The sequence below is a fragment of the Dasypus novemcinctus genome, chromosome 2 (genome assembly GCF_030445035.2).
Source record: "Dasypus novemcinctus isolate mDasNov1 chromosome 2, mDasNov1.1.hap2, whole genome shotgun sequence".
NCBI lineage: Eukaryota > Metazoa > Chordata > Mammalia > Cingulata > Dasypodidae > Dasypus > Dasypus novemcinctus.
The window spans coordinates 164,084,635-164,104,371 of NC_080674.1; the positions used below are offsets into that span (position 1 = coordinate 164,084,635).

Below are 19,737 nucleotides of genomic sequence, written 5' to 3' on the forward strand. Positions count from 1 at the left end.
GTCACATCCCAGTATTCAGTGATGAAAATGTTTTATTGTGAGAGTTCTAATTTCCTCCTGAAGATGATAAAGCTTTCAGTGCAATGCACTTTGTGAGGCGAACAGAGCTGATGGCTTGAGTCACAGCCCTGAATTAAGGCAATGATTATTTAAACCCAAAGTCCAGGCCCCTCAGCTTTAGGGTGACCAATTCTCCAGGCCATTTCTTGAAGGACAGGCAAAACAAGACTCCTTGGTATTTCTACCTCCACTTAGAAGGAACATATTCCATCCAAGTGCTGGCCTGCTGCCGCATCCATAATTAATTCAACTATACACCAAAGATATTTAGGAAACTGAAGTACAAAGAGAGAGAGAATCATCAGGAATGCATGTGTCCCTGTGCGTTACTGCCAGCTTTCCTCCTGCCCCAGCATGGAACACGCTAGAGTGTGTGCGCATTGGCGAGCACATGGGTATGGGCACTCATCTTATTTCTACTCCCTACTGGTTGAGTGGCCTCAGCGGTAATGGCTCTCGGCTTCACTCCCTTGGTTCCACTTTTTCAGCCCAATAACAGGTGTGACAGTCTCTGAATAAAGCACTGCTCTTTCTTCTGCAGCCACCCTCTTGACTGTCTCTACCTGACTTTGCAGCAAATTAGAAACTCCAGTTTTTAACTGTCTGGGGTGCTTGATGCCCCCCTCCACGCATTGCCATTCGTGGTCCAGAGGTCCCCCTTCCGGATTCTCCATCATCTCCACTGTGCAGCAGAGGGCTCAGGAGAGAAGCAAGGCAAGCCTGAAGATGGGAGGTCTAGCCTGCTGGGATACAGGAAGGGCCAGCCCCTCTGACCCCCAGCAAAGCCATCGGAGCTGTGACACCCAGAGTGTGTTACTCTCACCCTGTTTTTAAACTGCTTCTCAGTATTACCTAGTTTCAGTTTTTCATCATTTATTTCATCTTCCTCTTTTTATGGACATTTGCTTTATTTCTACTCTTCCCTGTTTTGAGCAACAAACATCCCAGACCTTTGCCCAGTCATGGGTAGGGGCATATCAGACTGTGAACAGAGTGACATTGGAAGTGCCTATGCAAGGAATAAAAGGTTTTCACTCAGGGCTTAGTTGTAAGATTCTAAACTCCACAGCTGCCTCTTACTTACAAGGCCAGAAATATTGAGTCAAAAGGGCATCAGGAGTAACGTTATATTGCTGGAAGCTTCGCAGTATCACTGCTTTGACCCTCTATTGGGGCATCGTTTTGCCCAGTCCTGCCCCACAGGGGTTTTTCCAAGCATCCCAGGACACAGCACTGTGTCTGGGAACCCATGCAGACTTGGACACCATCTGTGGAGTGGGGAGACATGGAGTCTGTGTACTGGATGCTGTATTGTAAAAACAGATCCATGTGCAGAAAAGAACCCAGAGGAAAGTCGGCCTGAAATATTCAACAAAGGAATCCCCAAGAGTGAGCATCAGGCAGAATGTTGGCTGTGGTTGTCATTTTCCTTTGAACCTTTCTTTGTTTTCCAAACTATGCATTGAGCAATTACTTTTGTCATCAAGAAAAAAAACCTTATAAATGCTCTTTTAAATAAGTAATGTCTGCATTTGAGTCCCGAATCCAAGTCGCTCATCTCTTTGGGCTCCATTATCCTCATCTGGAAAATGGGATTGGCACTCTCTGGCTCACCTCCCTCCCAGAGGCATGTTCCACTTCGAGGAGAGAGAAGGAAAGGTGCTTGATACACTGTCAGGCATGATGAACCACGAGGAGGCAGGGTTGTTATATCTTGGATCACTGTGGTAGCTAAGCCCATCTTCTTCGCATTGGGAGCAGTGCATGAGTCTCGCCTTCCTGGAGATCTCATTCTCTGAGCTATTGTCTGGAGGTAAAAGGCAAAACGATGGACCCCTTGTTTATCATGCACAAAAGAATGGGCAACTCCACTGTCCAGTGCTGAGCTCTGAAGACACAGCGTGCAGACAGGTCTTAAGTGGGGCTGCAAGGTAGGGGTGCCATCACCAGGCCCCCCTCCCTACCCCTCTCCCCTGCTGGGATCTGCAGTCTAATAAGTGGGGAGTGGGGCTTTTCAGGGGCTGCCAACATGAAGGTGACCTGTGGACAGGTTTGTGGCACTGCTTTCTTCCCAGGTTCCCTGCTGGATCCTGAAGAGATTAATTTGAATATGCCACACAATCTTTTAGAGAATAAAAAATAATACTAAGCAGGGGCCACACTCATGACTGGTACTCATGCCAAAGTCAAAGTGCTGTTTTGTGTTTGTTTAATAAGTGAATGAATGGCAGGAGGGGGAGAGATAAAGGGAAAGAGAGTAGACAAAAAGGCACAAGTTCAGGAATATCATCCAAGCTGAGCCTTTTATTTGAGTTCTGAATAATCTTTAATTCCACAATGGAATTAAATTAGAAGTGAATTTAGTCTATCGTGGCATTGTCTATTTCCCTTAATACAAGATTGTGTTTGTGTATCCTCTGGCAGGCTATAGGGCCTAGCTCTGGGGTACGAGAGAGCCGCCTTAATAGCTATATTGTGTTTCACCGCTTGGACTCCAGGCAATTTATTACAGCTAAACTCCCCCTACTCCCTCCACCCACTACCAACCCTGCTTAAATCAAGCAAGCCTCCTGTGAAATTGGATGGAAGGCAGGAACTTAGGTAGAAAACTAGATATCGCCTGTCTTTTTTGGCTGCAAAGAGCTCAGCTGAGTTAAGGGAGAGGGCTTTTTGGGAGGAGGTGCTTTCATTTATTTGCGAAGGTCAATGTAATGAAGTGGGAGAAGGTTCCCAGAGAAGCCTGGCTGAAATGATCAAAGGGCTGAGAGAGGTGGGGGGTGGGGGCAGAAGAGGGCTGCATGGGGACTGGATAAAAACATACAGCAAAGTGGAAGAACTAGAGAGGACATGAAAAAAGCCTGTAAGGTCCCAAGGGAAAGGAGAGAGACTGACCTGACCATCAGAACTGGTCTGTTGGAAATGAGCTTACTGCCAGAACGCCAAGGGTACATGCTTGCCAGGGCCGGAAGGGTTAAGTCTAGGAGGTCATACTAGGACTGGGGGGCCTTCCCTTGCTGCCTCTGGCAGAGGTTAACTTTGAGACTAAGGAAACCATGGACCCTGACCCACTTTTCCCCAACATTTCATTCTGAAAATTCTGAAACATACAGGAAAGTGGAAAAAATTATATATTATAATTGTGCCCTCTAGAGTCCACAATTAACACTCCTCTTTTTATTTGATCACGTGTGCATCCATCCCTCTCTCCATCCATCAAGGATGCATTTCAAAGTTAGGTGGCAGGGAGACCCTAGCCCATTTTGACTATTGAACAGTGGCTTGCAATGGCAGGCAATTGACTATTGAACAGTGGCTTGCAATGGCAGGCAAAAGATAGATTTTGTTACATGCATTGCCCCAGACACCCCCTCCCTGCCAAACTTATCAGTCTTTTGGCGTTCCACCCCACCCCACATGCGTACACAATACCTTTTACTTTCTGGCTCTCAAATTCAAACCTCTCCAGGAGCCTGGGAAGTAAGTAAAGGAGTGAAGCAAGTCGGTGTAGAACAGCAGGAATTGGGAGAGCAGCTACCATAGAGAGGGCAGCCACTGTCTGTTCCAGTTAGTTGCTGCCCTGTGAAACTTGGTCCAGTGTCACCAGGTCTTCAATGTCTTAAGAAAAAACAGAAACTATGACTTTTATGTGAAATCATCTACTTTTTAAAATGTTTGCAAATAATTGATGTTCATTTACTGCGCAAAATGTTATGAAGCATGATTCCTGACATATTTGCTGCTATAAAAAAATTGCTACAAATTTAGCAGCTTAAACAATGCAAATTTATTATCTTACACTTCCCTAGGTCAGAAGTCTGATATGGGTCTCATCAGGTTAAAATCAAGGTGTCAGCAGATCTGCATTCCCTTCTGGGAGCTTTAGGGAAGGATCCCTTTTTTTGGTTCTCCAGGTTGCTGGCAGAATTCAGTTCCTTGTAGTTGTAGGACCAAGATCCCTTTTCCTTGCTAGCTGTAAGCTGAGACCTGTTTCCAGCTGCTAGAGGCAACCCACATGCCTTGATTTGTGGCCTCTTTCCTCCATCTTCAAGGCCAGCAATGATTTGAATTTCTCTGCCTTCTTCCCTCCATCTCTCTGACCCGGCCAGGAAAGGTTCTTGGCTTGTAAGGACTCTTGTGACTAGATCTGGCCCACCTGGGTAATCCAGGAAACTCTCCCCATCTCAAGCCCTTAACCTTAATCACATCTGCAAAATACCTTTTGTCAGGCAATGCGTCATGTGCACAGGTTCCAGGATTCTGACCTGGACATCTTCCAGCAGCCATTACTCTGCCACACCAGGTTTTTGGCTGGGGACACAGGTAGACAGCTTCTTTGTTCCCTGTAAGGCTGCCTTGTCCTCAGGCCCCCTCCTCTGGGTCCTGGGAAAATCCCTTTCCTCCTCCAAGCGGCAGCCAGATGCCCTCAGAGCTCGCTGGTTGGAGCTGTGCCTGAGACGCCCCCACCTCCACAGACTCCCACCTCTCCCCAAGTAGGGGCAAGTGTTTCTCACAGGAGAATCACCACCCACTTGTTACACTGCCACTACATAAGCAAAGCCAGAGAGACATGTAGAGAAAAGGACATGGAGTGTTATAGAAGAAAACTGGTTGAACTCTGGGATCCTTCATTCATTTATTGATCACAGACTATGTGCCTAACATGGTGCTAGACTATACATAAAAATGCCACTCACCATGGAGCTTACAAGATACATATTACTGTGAAGTATACTAAGGGCAATGAAGGAAAACATAAGGTGTTATAAGATAGAACAGGTTGGCAGAATTTTTCTGTAAAGAGCCAGTCAGTAAATATTTAGGCTTTGCAGCCCACACACAGGATCTCTGTTGCATATTCTTTGTTTTTTGTTTTGTTTGGTTTGAATTGGTTTGGTTTTACAATTCTTTAAAAACGTAAAAGCGATTTTAACCCACCAGTCACACCCACATATTTGGCCACCGTTTTGACTCTGAAGACAGCCTATCAGGAGGGACCTGCTTTAGAAGTGGGAGAGCTTCAGGGAAGACTTCCTTGAGGAGGCCACGTCTAAACTGGGATGCAGAGGTACAAGGAGAAGCCAGCCAGGCAGTCAGGTGAAGTATGTGTGTTGGGCATGCGGGATCTGGGAAAGTAGAGGCCTCTTTTGCAAAGGCCCAACATGGGAAGGACCCTGGCTTTCTATGCAAGCAGAGGGGACCCTCCATCGTTTAGAGCTCTGGGTTCCTAAGCAGGTTCCTTTGCTTCTCTGAGCTTCCTTTGGTTTCCCCTCTTCCTCACCCAATTGTCTTGAGTATTACTTGGCATATTGTCCTGTCCACCCTTGTCTCCAGCAGAAACCAAGTGTAGAAAGCAGAACAATGCCCCTACCCCCAAAGATGTCCAAACCCTGATCCCCAGAACCTGTCCCCCTTATCACATGCAGGGCTGTGTCCCACCGGCAAGTGCTGTGCCAGCAGGAGTTGCACTTTCACCTGCGCAAGCCACCTCCCCTGCCTTGAGTCTCAGTGATGTCTATAAAATAGGGATGATCAGCCTTGCCTGCCTGTCTGCCTCTCAGGGCTCTTATGAGATTGTGGATTCCAAAGCAGTTCCCAGGTATCAACATAAGGGTTGAACATATACGCTGGGGGCCAGACTACCTTGGCTCAAATCCTGGCCCTATCTGTTTGTAGTTGTGCAACTTTGGATAAGTTTCTTCAACCCCTCTATACTTCACGTCCCTCATGTGTAAACTCTTGAGAGTAATAATGCCTTCCATGGAGGGTTGTTGTGTGTTACGTGACCAAGGTGATGCCCTGCCCTGCTTCCCTCTTTAGCAGATGCACCCATGCCCCCTGTTGAAAATGCGGCCATGGGCAGCTGTGCTGCTCACAGGGAATTATCTCCAACAGCAGGAGACTGCCTTGCTCAGGACAGTGCCCCCTCGCAATGACTGGTTGATGCTGAACTATAGAGGCTGTGTCCCCTTGTCTCATTCTGGGACAATTTAGAAAAGCCATCTCTATTCCAGCACTCCTGGTAAAATGGGCTGAGGCCTCAAATGCAACCACATGGGGGCCAGCTTCTTTCTGGCTCATTCTGCCTTTCTCACTTCCTTACATTTTTAGCTCCCCAGAGCACGCCCCAGTAAACCCTCTGCACACAGTTTCTCACCTCAGAATCTGTTCCAGGGAATGAATCTCAGCTAGTTGTGATTGTGAATATTTTTAGGGCAGTGATTCTCAGATTTTAGTGGGCAACAGGATCACCTAGAGGGCTTGTTAAAATGCAAATTGCTGGTGTACTCCTCCAGAGTTTCTGATTCAGGAGGTCTGGGGTAAGACCAAAGAATTTGCATTTCTGATGCTGCTGGTCCAAGACCACACTTTTCATATCATGATTTAGAAACTCAGTAAGTGGCATCCCTCTTTCCCACCCAAATTTGTAAACAAGAGGTAGGTGTAAGCTTTATTTCTCTAAAACCTGATTTGGAGGCAATGGTTTAGGTACAACCAAATGGACTTTGCATACTGTTCTGAACTGAACTTACCCTGTCCTTAAAAACAGAAGATGTAGACCTTTCATTCTGGAAAGATCTCCAGATTATAATGTTAAAGTGAAAAAAGCAAGGTAAAGAAAAGTGTATGTAGCAGGATACCATTTATTCAAGAAAAGAGTAAGGGGATAGAAATTTATATACATAGTTGCTTAGACTAAAAAAAGAAAGAGAAGAAACAATAGAAGGATAAGCTGTAAAATAAAATGATTCCTAGATGAGAAAACCAGTATGGAGGAGACAGAGATAAATCCAGAATTCTCTAAGTTATCTTGTTTATCTTATTTTGCAGATTTGTCTTTGACACCATGTAAATGCTTTACATAATTATTAAACAAGATGAACTCAAAATCAAAATGTAATTCCAAAAACTCAAAAGCTAAATGAAATAAATGAACCCAACTGTGTATTGATTTGGTGACATAACCATGCAGAGAGGAATTTTTTCAAGTGGTTGCAAAGCATAAAAATTTGACTATCCCTAATGAAATATAACTTGTAAACAAAGAGAAATGAAGGACTCAAAAAAAAATCTTAAATTGTTTTCTGTAATCATATGGCTAATAATAATATTAGTGTTGTTTTTCTGAAGCCGTTATATTTTACAGGATAAAGCAAATAAATAATTATGTTAATGTTAACCTAGAATTTTCACAAAAGAGATCCAATGTATAAAACCAGACACCTCACAAGCAAAGAATACTTCAGATAAATATCCCTTATGAATATAGACCCAAAAATCTTCAAAAAACATACTTGCAACCAACTAGCAATGCAACTGGAAAAAGACCTTGACCAAAAGGGGGAAAAGGTAAAGACAAATGAGTTTATATGGCTAAGAGACTTTAAAATGAGTTGGGAGGTCATTGCAGAGGTTACGCTTATGCACGTCTCAGCAGGATCTCTTTGACTGCCAAAGTAGATACTAGCCCAAAAAGCAGGACTCCCGAGGGCTCTGGAGCATCCAGACATTACAGTCTGAGCAGGTAGTTCAGGAGTTTGGTGCCTTGCCAGTGGATATCACCATCCCAGAATCCTCAGGATTGGGGAGTGAAGTATGGATTAAAGTAGACTTACTGGTATTCTACTATAGACTTATTGTGATTGGAGCAATGGAAGAAATTATATCATTGATGTGCAGGCAGTGGCCACTGGAGGTTCTGAGGGCAGGAAGGGGGAAACACAGGTGTAATATGGGGGCTTTCTAGGGACTTGGGAATTGTCCTGAATGAAATTGCAATAACAAAAACAAGCCATTATAAATCTTGCCATAACCTACAGAATTATGTGGGAGAGAGTGTAAACTACAATGTAAACTTTAGTAGCAATGCTCCAAAATTTATCACTTGCAATGAATATACCTTATTAATGAAGGATGTTGTTAATGCGGGAAAATGTGGGAAGTGTGGGACACAGGGCATATGGGAATCCCCTATATTTTTTATGTGACATTTGGATAATCTAAGTATCTTTTTAAAAATATATATATATAAATAAATAAAAACATGCTTGCAAACCAAAGCCAGCAACATACAAAAAGGATTATGTACCATGACTAAGTGGGATTTATTCCAGGAATGGAAGGTTGGTTAAAAGTATGAAAAATAGCCAATATAATATATTAATAGAAAATTAATTAATAGAATATACCATATAAATAAAAAATAGAATAAAAACCCACATGATCATCTCAGCAGACACAGAGAAAGTATCTTCTGAAGCTGACATTATGTTGGGATTCACTTTACGGGAAGTTTTGGATCACAGAGTGGTTCAACAATGGCAGCGGAGGAATACTGATATGGGATGTTATTGACAGGATATATATGGTTGACAGGGAGTTATACAGGGCATATGCCCAGGGTATATGGTAATATCTATATATACTCATAGTGGAAACAATTAAAAACAACAGCTGGGGGGGTACTGGGCTCCTGGCCGGGGGGTCACTGTTGTGGGCCCTGGGAGAGCAGCGGCAATCCTCCAGGTGCAACGGCAAGAACCAGGAAGGAAGGAGGGCCCAACAGTGGGCTCTTGATACTAATGGCTACACTTTTGAGCCTATGCACCTGCAATAAGAACAAGGCCTAGAGTAGCATTGTGCCTGGGGGTTTCCTCCTGACAGCCTTCATGTTACTCAAATGTGGCCACTCTCACAGCCAAACTCAGCATGTAGATGTGATGCATTCCCCCCAGCGTGGGACACGACACCCGGGGATGAGCCTCCCTGGCACCGAGAGATCACTACCACATACCAGCTGAAGAAGCAACTAGAAAATGACCTTGAATCAAAGATTCAATGCGGAACAGCAGAATATACCTGTCTACATATAATAACATGACTTCGGGAAGCGGTTTGACCTAATGTAAGGGGGAAATGGAAAGGAGAAATGAGATTATAAGGCTGTGAGTCTCTAAAAAAGAGTCTGGAGGTTGTCAGAAGGAATACCCCTATGTACAACTGAACAGAGTCTAAGAGACAGATAAGGTAGATACAACCCCAGGTATAGGTTCTTTTGAGGGATAAAGAGACCCACGGGTTCTATGGTCATGGCAGAAGGGGTTCACTGCCATGACAGATGGCCCTTCTTTGGAGCTGGTGTTTCGGCGTGATGGAAATGGACTCAGAGGGGATCTCTTTTCACAAGACTTGCATGCTACTTTATTGGAATTGTAGTTGGTGCTGGGTTTAAGATATATGTAGGGGATTTGAATCTCTGGACTGATAATATGACACCCAGGCCCAGAGCCTCAACAGACTTCAGCTCCTACACTTTGACTTATTGGACTTACTCCACTCAGCTAACATGGAGTTGAAGAAGGTCAACCACCACAACATGGAGCCTAGAGTGTCTACAATTAGAAGTGGGAAGAGTGCATCCAGTACCCATGTGGAATCTAAGCCCTCACTTGACATAGGTGTGCAATGGACACAACCAATCCAATGTCCACAGAGAAAATGTGGAATGGGTGTGGGAACGGTAGCCATGGGGGCTGCTGGGTGTGGGGAACGGGAGGAAGAGATGAGATGTGGAGGCGTTTTCGGGACGTGGAGTTGTCCTGGATAGTGCTTCACGGACAATTACGGGACACTGTAGATCCCCCCAGGGCCCACTGGATGGAACGTGAGAGAGTCTGGGCTATGATGTGGACCATTGACTATGGGGTGCAGTGATGTTCAGAGATGAACTTACCAGGTGCAATGGATGTATCACGATGATGGGAGAGAGTGTTGCTGTGGAGGGAGTGGGGGGCGGGGGCGGTGGGGTTGAATGGGACCTCATATATTTTTTTTAATGTAATTAAAAAATAATAATAATAATAAATAAATATTAAAAAAAATAAAATAAAAAAAAAATAAATAAAGGCAAAAGAGAAGGAAAAAAGCTAAACTATTGTGCTTCTGCCTATGTAGGGTTTAAAAATTTTTTTTCTTGTGATTGATAATATAGGAACTCTTAGCTCTCAGATATTGTAGGGAGTCAGGCAGATATCCCAGGTTAGGAATTTTGAGACTGCTGAATAAAACTTGTGACAAATTATTCTTTTTAATGGTGCCCCATTCCCTAGATAGATCTGTGATTTTGACTGCTCTGTGTACTGTTTTTGGACATTTATGGATGAGCTCTTCTTATGTCACATTCCATGTGCCCATCATTCACATCTTAGTAACATTTGTATTTGTGCTCCTGAACCCCTCCAGTTTCGGGGCTAGCTGAAGAGCTGTCGCCCAGTAGTTTTCTTTGTCTCTTTTCTGGATTGAATCTTCTGCTTTCTGGATCTTAGGTCTCCCATTTCCTTATTTTATTCCATTTTTATTTTGAGATCTTAGTTCAGTAACTTCATAGAAAGATTACAGAGGAATTACATTTTCTTAATCTGTACGTACCTGAAAATGTCTTTATTCTACTACTACATTTTATTCATTAATTAACTGGCTAAAGAAACTTAGCTTGAATTAGTTAGAATTAGGTTTGACTGAGAATTAGGAAAAAACTTCCCAATGAATGTGGCTTAAACAAGAGAGTTTATTTTTGTCTCTTACATTCGAAGATCAGAGGTAAGTGGTCCAGGACTGGTATGTGGTTACTGCTCCATAATGTTCTCAGAGACCAAGGATTCTGTTTCATTGTTTTGCTGTGTATGACCTCAGGGTCAAAAATAGCTTTTAATTTTAAAGAATTAAGAGTGATAAAGAAGAAGGGACAAGGCACCTATCTGCTCTCTCTTAAAAAAGATTCTCAGAACTGCCATACAATCTTTTCCCTCTGTACTTCATTGGCCAGAACTTAATCACATATCTCCATGCTGGGAAATGTAGTACTTATTCTAGAGGGCCATGTGCCCTGGAGAATTGTGGGGTTTGTTACTATAGACTGTGGAAGGACTATACACTGGGACAACTAGCTGTTTCTGCCACATAGGTTGACAATACTTTTCTCTCAGAATTTTGTAGGCATTTCTCTATCTGGTATTGCTATTGAAAATTATGATGACTTTCTCATATTTTTCTTTCATGGATTAAAATTAAGATAGCGTACCTTTGTATAGATATAGTTTCATTGGTTTTGCAGGGTATCTTGAGTGTATTTTCTTTTTTCATATAATAAACTTTATTTTTAAAGACGTTTTAAAAAAAAAAGTATGAAAAATAGCCAATATAATATATTAATAGAAAATTAATTAATAGAATATACCATATAAATAAAAAATAGAATAAAAACCCACATGATCATCTCAGCAGACACAGAGAAAGTATCTTGGAAAAATCCAATACCCTTTCATGATAAAAAACACTCAACAAACTGAGAATAGAAGGGACCTTTCTCAATCTGATAAAGAGCATCTATGAAAAACTCTCAGCTAACATCATACTTAATAGTAAAAGACTGAAAGCTTTCCCTCTCGGGTTAGGAACATGACAAGGATGTCTACTCTTATCACTTCTATTCAGCGTTGACCTGGAGGCTTTAGCCAGGATGCAGTTAGGCAAGAAAAGGAAATAGAAGGCATCCAAACTGGAAAGGAAGAAGTAAACCTGTCTCTATTTGCAGATGATATGATTTGTATGTTTAAAAAAAAAGTCCCTGAAGAATCCACCAAAGCATCTATTAGAATGAATAAATGAGTTCAGCCAGGTTGCAGGATACAAGATCAATATACAAAAGTCAATTGTATTTCTATATGCTAGCAATGAACAATCCAAAAATGAAATATGTAATTAGTAGACATTTCTCCAGAGAAGATATAAAAATGGCCAATAAACATATGAAAAGATGTTCAGCATCATTAATCATTAGGAAAATATAAATCAAAACATAATGAAATACCGCTTCGCACCCACTAGGATGGCTATAATCAAAGAGAAAGAGACAATACTACGTGTTGATGAGGCTATAGAGAAATTGGAACCCTCATATGCTGCTAGTGGGAATTTAAAATGGTGCAGTCACTTTGGAAAGCAATTTGGCAAGTCTTCAGAAAGTTAAATATAGAGTTACCATATGACCCAGCAATTGCACTCTTAGGTATAATTGAAAACATGTTCACAGAAACGCTTGTACTCAGATGTTCATAGCAGCATTATTCCTAATAACCCAAAATTTAAAACAGCCTGTATTAGTTTCTTGACTGCTAAAACAAATACGTTTCAGTGGATTGACTTAACAATGGGGATTTATTGGCTCACAGGTTCAGAGTCTAAGAAGGCTTGCTTTCTCCTGGTATCTTCTGGCTAGCTGGTAAGCTTTGGGGTTCCTTGGCTTTTCCATCATCTGGCAACACACATGGTAGTGGTGTCTTCTCCTTTCTTTTCTGGGTTCTGTTGACTTCCAGCTTCTGGCTGCTCCATGGGGCTTCTGGTTTTGCTTTCAGTGTTCGGATTCCTATGCTTATAAGGACCTCAGCTATAAGGATCAAGGCCCACCCTATTCTGTTTGGGCACATCGTAACTGATAACGTCTTCATAGATCCTATTTACAAATTGGTTCACGCATAGGACCAGGTGTTGGAACCTGGACATGCCTTTTATGTGGACATGATATCATCCCCAACACAACCCAAATGTCTATTAACTGATGAATCGATAAACAAGGTGTGGCATATCCATCAAATGGGTAATCATTCAACCATGAAAATGAAGGAAGCACTGCTCCATGCTACAATATGGATGGACCTTGAAAACACCATGCTAAGTGAAGGAAGCCACACCCAAAAGGCCACAGATTATATGATTCCATTTATATAAAATATCCAGGATAGGTAAATCCACAGGAATAGCAAAAACCATAGATGAGTGATAGCCAGGAACTGGAGGGAAGGAGAGTGGAGAGGAAGGAGGATTTGTGGTTATCAGAACCGTGTGCCAGGTGTTCTTGTGGCAAGGTGAGAGCTGAACGTGCTCACTCCGTCTCCCATGTCTCCCTCTAGCTGCAACCACAAACGCTACCTGGAGACACTCCCCAACACGAGCATCATCATCCCCTTCCACAACGAGGGCTGGTCCTCCCTGCTCCGCACCGTCCACAGCGTGCTGAACCGCTCACCCCCAGAGCTTGTCGCGGAGATTGTGCTGGTCGATGACTTCAGTGATCGAGGTAGGACCTGTCCCACCCAGCCTTCTGCCCCCCACGCTCTGCCGTAACTCGCCCCTGGCGGCAGATTTTCTCTCCTCCTCCTTCCTCAGCATCAGCATGTGCACCACCGTCGGCTGAGTGCTTGCTGGGTGCCAGGCCAAGGGCTTGTGCTGTACACACAGCACCTCCTTCAATCCTCGACAACCTACGCAGTAGGTTCTATTTTTATCCCATCTGTATCCATTTAGAAAGGCAGTTAACTGCAAATAATAGAAAATTTAACTAACATCGCCTCAAACAATTTAAGGAATTTGTTTAATTTTTTTTCATAGCAAGAGACCCAGGGCTGGTCCAGGTGCTCAAGGCTGTCATCAAAGAACCAGGCTTCTTATCTCTTCCTCTTTATTCATCCTCATGGTCACAGAATGCCTCTGGAAAGTAGTCTGCCTTTTAGGCAGAAGGGCAAAGGGCACAAAACCTCCTCCTGTCAAGGCTTTGCCTTCCTATTCGGGAGCATCTCCCCCAGAGACTTTTGGCTAAGGCTCTAACATCTGGGCACCCCTGTCTGCAAGGAAATTTTCATTTTCTGGCTTCTTTAGCAGAGGTAGAAAAGAGAGAAGTGGATTAGAAGAGGTGGTAAGTAAGCCCACCTACACCAGCCATTCCATTTTGTGATGCAAAAACAGACTCAGAGAAGCCAAGCGACATACCCTTGGTCCCTTCACTCTCAGGTGGCAGCGCAGTAACCACATGGTGTCTGGCTGCCCCCCAAGGATGTGATCTTGACCGCTCTCCAGAGTCTCTTAGCTATATGTCTCACCCTGTGGAATAATTCTGTCTTGGTTTTACAAGACACAGAGGTGGGGCCAAAAATGCCCTCCAGCCAGTGGTCTCAAACATATTCTTTATATCAAAGCTTTTACCAGTCAAAGCAAAATCAAGAAAAGCCCTTTCTTCTGCTTGCTTTCTTGCAGAGGCTCTAATAAGTAGTGAAGAGAGGGAGTCCAGAATAATTAAAGCTGACAGTTTCAGGAGCAACTCACCTACCTGTCACCCCATTTTAATGCTATTTACATGCCTTTAGCACAGAGATGTCAAAAGATGTACTCATGCGCACACATATACATTCACACATGTATCTATCTCAGTTCTTACCACCACTATAAAGTCCTCTCTAACCCTTGACGTTCGTGCATTCTCATAGCACCCTTTACTTTTCCTTCCTAGCTCTTCTCATCAGTGGAATTAAATATTTATTCTTGTGAACATTGGTTTGTTGTGTGCCTCCCCTACTATACATCCAGAGCAGGGACCACCATATCAGCCTTGCTCACCACGGATTTCATTTCCTGTTTCCTGAGCACACTTCAGCCATGGTTACTGGCCAGGGTTAGCCAGGGTTCTCCAGGGAAATATTATGGAAATATTATGAGATTTGTTATAGGAATTGGCTAATGCAACTCTAGGGATGCTCAAGTCCAAATTCCTAGGGCAGGCTGCAAGTTGGAAACGCGATGAAGGTTTTGATGGATTCCCCAGGAGAAGCTGGCTGGCTGAAGTAAATAGAAATTCATCTTTCTGACTGCTGAAATCATCGGTTCTCTCTTTCAAACCTTCAGATGATTGGATGAGACTTCTCTCATTGTTGAAGGCAATCTCTGTTGTTGACTATAGATGTAATCAGCCATATATGCAGTCAAACTAATGATTTAAATCCCCGAAATCCCTTCACAGTAACAAGCCAGTGCTTGCTTGACCAAAAAACTGGACACCATAACCTGGCCAAGGTGACACAAGAACTTAACCATCACAATGACAGTAGCATCTAGCACATTATAATCGATTCATTTGTGTCTGTGAAGTGAGGTCTCTGAGCCCACTGACAGCAGGGGCTGTGACTCTGTTGTCTGTGTAGCCTGCTCTTTGGCAGAGAGCTGACAGTAGTTGTATATTTGATCCTGGCCCTGTCACTTACTTACTCTGTGACCTTGACCCAATCACTTAGCCTTTCTGTGCTTCTGTTCCCTCGTCTTTAAAATGGGATTATAATAGTGCCTACCCCTTAGGTGACTGTGGTTCTTAAATGAGTTACTGTCTGTAAAGTGCTTAGGACATTGCCTGGCACATAGCTAACATTGTAGGTAAATATTTAAACTATTATTATTATTACCATTGGCAAACAATAATAATGTTATTTGTTGTTTATGGCAGGTTTGCAGGAGGAGGGGGCCAGGGTGACAGAGATGCAGGTACAGGCTCCCCCTTTCTGTGGGTAAAAGGACTTGTGAATTATAAATCGCCAAACAAATGTACTACCGTTTCAACCTCCACCTAAATTTCCTCCCCATGCCTTTATAAGCCTTCTCTTTTAATAATGGCAGTTTACCATTGAGGGGATAATATCAGTGTGCCAGGCATTACATTATCTCATTAATTCTTGACAATAGCCTCCCAGGGAGGCCCTGGTACCCCTGGATCTCAGGTGAGGGGACTGGAGAAGTGGTGCTTTACCTAGAGTCACATAGCCAGGAGGTGACATCACTCCACCACTACCTTTTTCTCCCTTTCTTCTGCCTTCCTTGTCCCAATCTCCTCTCCCAATCTCAACCTTCTCCCACTTTGAACCTGCTACCCACAGTCTAAAGGCTCACAGTCAGCCAGTGGATGAGAAAAAATATGAGCAGTTTGCCCACATGATTAATTGATTTCTGTTTACTTGCTGCAGCATAAACAGCCCCTGGTCCTTGGAAGCAAACACCCCAGCCTTCCCCAGGTGAGGGCTGCCTGCTCTGAGCAGGCTTATTGCTGCGCTCTTTCTGAGGCCATGGCAGTGAAGAATGCACTCACTCACTCTCCTGCTCTCCTTCTGTAGGCACCGCAGGGCCCTTTCTGTCCTAGAATGCAACAGGCTCCTCGTGCCTTGGGGCCTTCATGTGCTGTTCCCTGGACATCCTCTTTCCAGCTCTTCACCCAGCAGGCTCCCCCTTATACCATCTCCAGCTCAGTCCCCCACGACTACCTTTATTCACTATTCTCAGGGTCAGATTGCATGACTATTTGCTGACCTATTCTTTGTCAGTCTTACCCACATGGGTTCTTAACCTTCTTTTTCACGGATCCCTTTGCCAGTCAGGTGAAAACCACGAACCCCTTACTACATCCACATTATACTGTGTATTATTTAATAATTATATCATACCTGCACCAACATGTCCCCACAAGAATAGTGTTTTTTTGAATTTCAATTCAAGCTCATGAACCCATTAAGAATCCCTGCATTAGACCATTTTTGGTCTAGAAGTATGTGGTCAATAAATGTGGAATTAGTGAATAAATGAATAAGTGAATGAATGACAAAGGGAAAGAGGGAGATAATACACGGCAGCTACACTGACACAGAAAACCATCACTAGCAACGGATCACCTTCAGCCAGCGGGAGAGATGTGGCTGCAAAAGCCACTGCTATTCCTAAGGAGACTGGCATTGGCCCACGTCTTTTGTGTTTCAGACTCAGATCCCCTATAACCTGATTTTCTGAAGCAACAGCTGCCTAGGGGGTGGACCTGCAACCCATGGCAGGTCCCTTTCTGAGCATCACAGGGCATTAGTGCTTCAGAGGCAAAAGAAACCAAGTTTCAGCCAGATTAGAAACAAGCCTTTCTCCTTGTGTGGTTACAAAGGAAGGTCACGATCCTCTAGTCCGGTGTTTTCACCTTGCACCTCAGAGCAGCGGAGCCCTGGCATTGTTGGGAGCACTGTAGGAATGTGGAGAGCCCCACTGGTAGGCTCCAGCTGCCTCTCCTGGCATGGTCTATATTTGGTGTCTGAAAAATTGTTCACTGAGAGGAGTGCAATAGCTTAAAAATATGTGCAACCCACAGGTGTAATTCAACCTGCTTTCTTCTTCTTTATTTTATTTTAAATGTTACATTCAAAAAATATGAGATCTCCATATACCCCCCATCCCACCCACCCCACCCCTCCCACATCAACAACCTCTTTCATCATCGCGGCACATTCACTGCACCTGGCGAATACATCCTGGAGCACCACTGCACCACTGCACCATGTGATGCAATTGTAGTCCACACTCCCCCCCAGTCCACCCAGTGGGCCATGACAGGACACACAGCGTCCAGCATCCTTCCCTGCAGCACCAGCCAGGACAACTCCAAATCCTGAAAATGCCCCCACACCATATCTCTTCCTCCATTTCCCCACCATCAGCAACCACCGTGGCCACCCTCTCCACATCACTGTTACAATTTCTTCCCTTACTAATCACAATAGTTCCCCAGCAGAGTCCATGTGATGGCCAGGCCCTGGGCTTCAGCAGACTTGCGGCTTCTACCCTCTGGTTTGTTGGACTTACCCTGGCCAGCTGACAGGGAGGTGAAGAGGGTCAACCACTACACCAGGGAGCCAAGAGTGCCTACAGCTGCCAGCAGGAGAATTGCAGCCATCATCCATGTGGAATCTAAGGCCCCTCTTGATGTAGAGGGGGAGTGGACATAACCATCCCAGAGTCCACAGGATGGAGGAATAGAGTATGGATTAGAGTGGACTTACTGGTGTTGAACCTGCTTTTTTTTTTTTTCTTTTCTTTTTTTTTAAAGATTTATTTATTTATTTAATTCCCCCCTTCCCCCAGTTGTCTGTTCTCTGTGTCTATTTGCTGCATCTTGTTTTTTTGTCCACTTCTGTTGTCCTCAGCGGCACGGGAAGTGTGGGCGGCGCCATTCCTGGGCAGCCTGCACTTTCTTTCGCGCTGGGCGGCTCTCCTTACAGGGTGCACTCCTTGCACATGGGGCTCCCCTACATGGGGGACACCCCTGCGTGGCAGGGCACTCCTTGCGCGCATCATCACTGCACATGGGCCAGCTCCACACAGGTCAAGGAGGCCCGGGGTTTGAACCGGAGACCTCCCGTGTGGTAGACGGATGCCCTAAGCACTGGGCCAAGTCTGTTTCCCTCAACCTGCTTTTGTAGACAGGAACCCCGAGGCCAGGCTCACAGCTGACTAATGCAGCTCTCGGTGCAGGTCCCTCCCACCTCAGGTGCTAAGTGAGGCGTCTGCAAAGTGGACTGCTCCTTTCTGTTCCAAGGGCACTGCTCAATAAATTACTTCTCCATTGCACTAAAGAGCAAACTTCTTGCTAAAACATAACTATCAAACACAGCCAGTCCTGGACTACAATGGGTTTCAACTCTAATATCCCAGTTTCCTCAATGTTGTATCCAGTAATAAGATAACAGCAACAAAGAAGTGTATCAGTCTTGACAAAGAAAAAGTAAATTTTACAAGAATGATGTTCTCCAAGTGCATCCATTTCCCCAGAGAGAAAAACTATTAACCCAATGAGGTGCCATCTCCAAATTTTAATAAGATAAAGAAGAGAACAAATATTGTCCCATTTCACAGCTAAGGAGAACTAAGGCCCCAGTGATTGCTGCTCCCGTTTTCTCAATATTCAGGCTTGGAGCCCAGAGGAAAACACTCCCCCACACCCCTCAGCCTCGCACATTAGCTGTCAGATTTTGCAACCTGCCTTTTTCAGAAAAGCAGTCATTATTCTTGTTTCAAGAAGAAATTCTCAAGGCAGCCTTGGAAGAAAACTTACTCAGCAGTGATTGTTTTAAAAATGAGATTTGAGAGAAACAATTTCAAAATTATGGAGAGGCCTATCTAAAGTGCAGCAAATATGGGCCATCGTAAAAGACTGATTTCTCTGGGTCATGTTAGCAGGGGCAGTTCTCAGGGTTGAAATTCATAGATGCTAACTACAGGATAGATTGGCACTGCCTAGCAGAAGGCACTTTACTCTGAAATGAGTCTCCTTTAGGATCCTCAGGGCAACTAATTGTAATTCAGCTAAGGGTCGAGACCTCCGGTAGGAGATAAAATTGGAGCAGATGAATTCTTGAAATAAGATCCAGAGCTTTGTGCAGGCAGCACTGGGGCCTAGAGTGGAGGCAGACGCTGACACCAGAATAATCCTGGCCCTGCTTACGAATAGATCACTGCACGGTTTTCTATGGGGTCTCTAAAATCTCTTCAAATGTGTGAGCTTTGCTTGAAGATTAGGAGGACATGGAGATGTTTTCACACCCGTGGGAGAGAGAAGTGAGGTTAGAGGTCATTCAGTGTCTGGATGAGATAGGTTTAATCAGAAAAAGAGAGTCATTTTTTCATTTCTTTCCATTCCTCATCTCCTTCCTTGCCTCATGTCATACAGCGTTGGTTTTCCAGGGAAAAAAAAACGGAATCTGTAGTAATGGAAAGGGTTATTATCTTCGGATGATTCACGGGCTGCCTGGAATGAAGATGGAACTAAAAGGCATGATTCATCAACAGCATCGCACCCCACAACTCCCCATCAACAAACAAACAAACAAAAATGTGCACAGGGAATTGCTCCCGATGGGACGCTCTTAAGCAAGTGTTGGCAGAGCTGTTGATAGCTTCTTGGCAATAATTTGTGATCCGAGGAGCATGAACCTTGCTGGGCCCATTAGTTCACGTGGGAGGGACCTCTGCTGTGAGGCCAGGGAAGAAGTTCTCCTT

The 19,737-nt window shown here is 44.1% G+C and overlaps 1 protein-coding gene across 1 annotated transcript in view; it reads left to right on the forward strand.

Annotated features, from left to right (window-relative positions):
* GALNT10 (polypeptide N-acetylgalactosaminyltransferase 10) overlaps window positions 1-19,737 on the forward strand; it is a 238,344-nt gene that overhangs the window by 125,440 nt on the left and 93,167 nt on the right. The window contains exon 4 of the mRNA XM_004482601.5: window positions 13,026-13,192. Within this exon, the coding sequence (XP_004482658.1) occupies window positions 13,026-13,192 (167 nt within the window). The remainder of the gene's footprint in view (window positions 1-13,025; window positions 13,193-19,737) is intronic.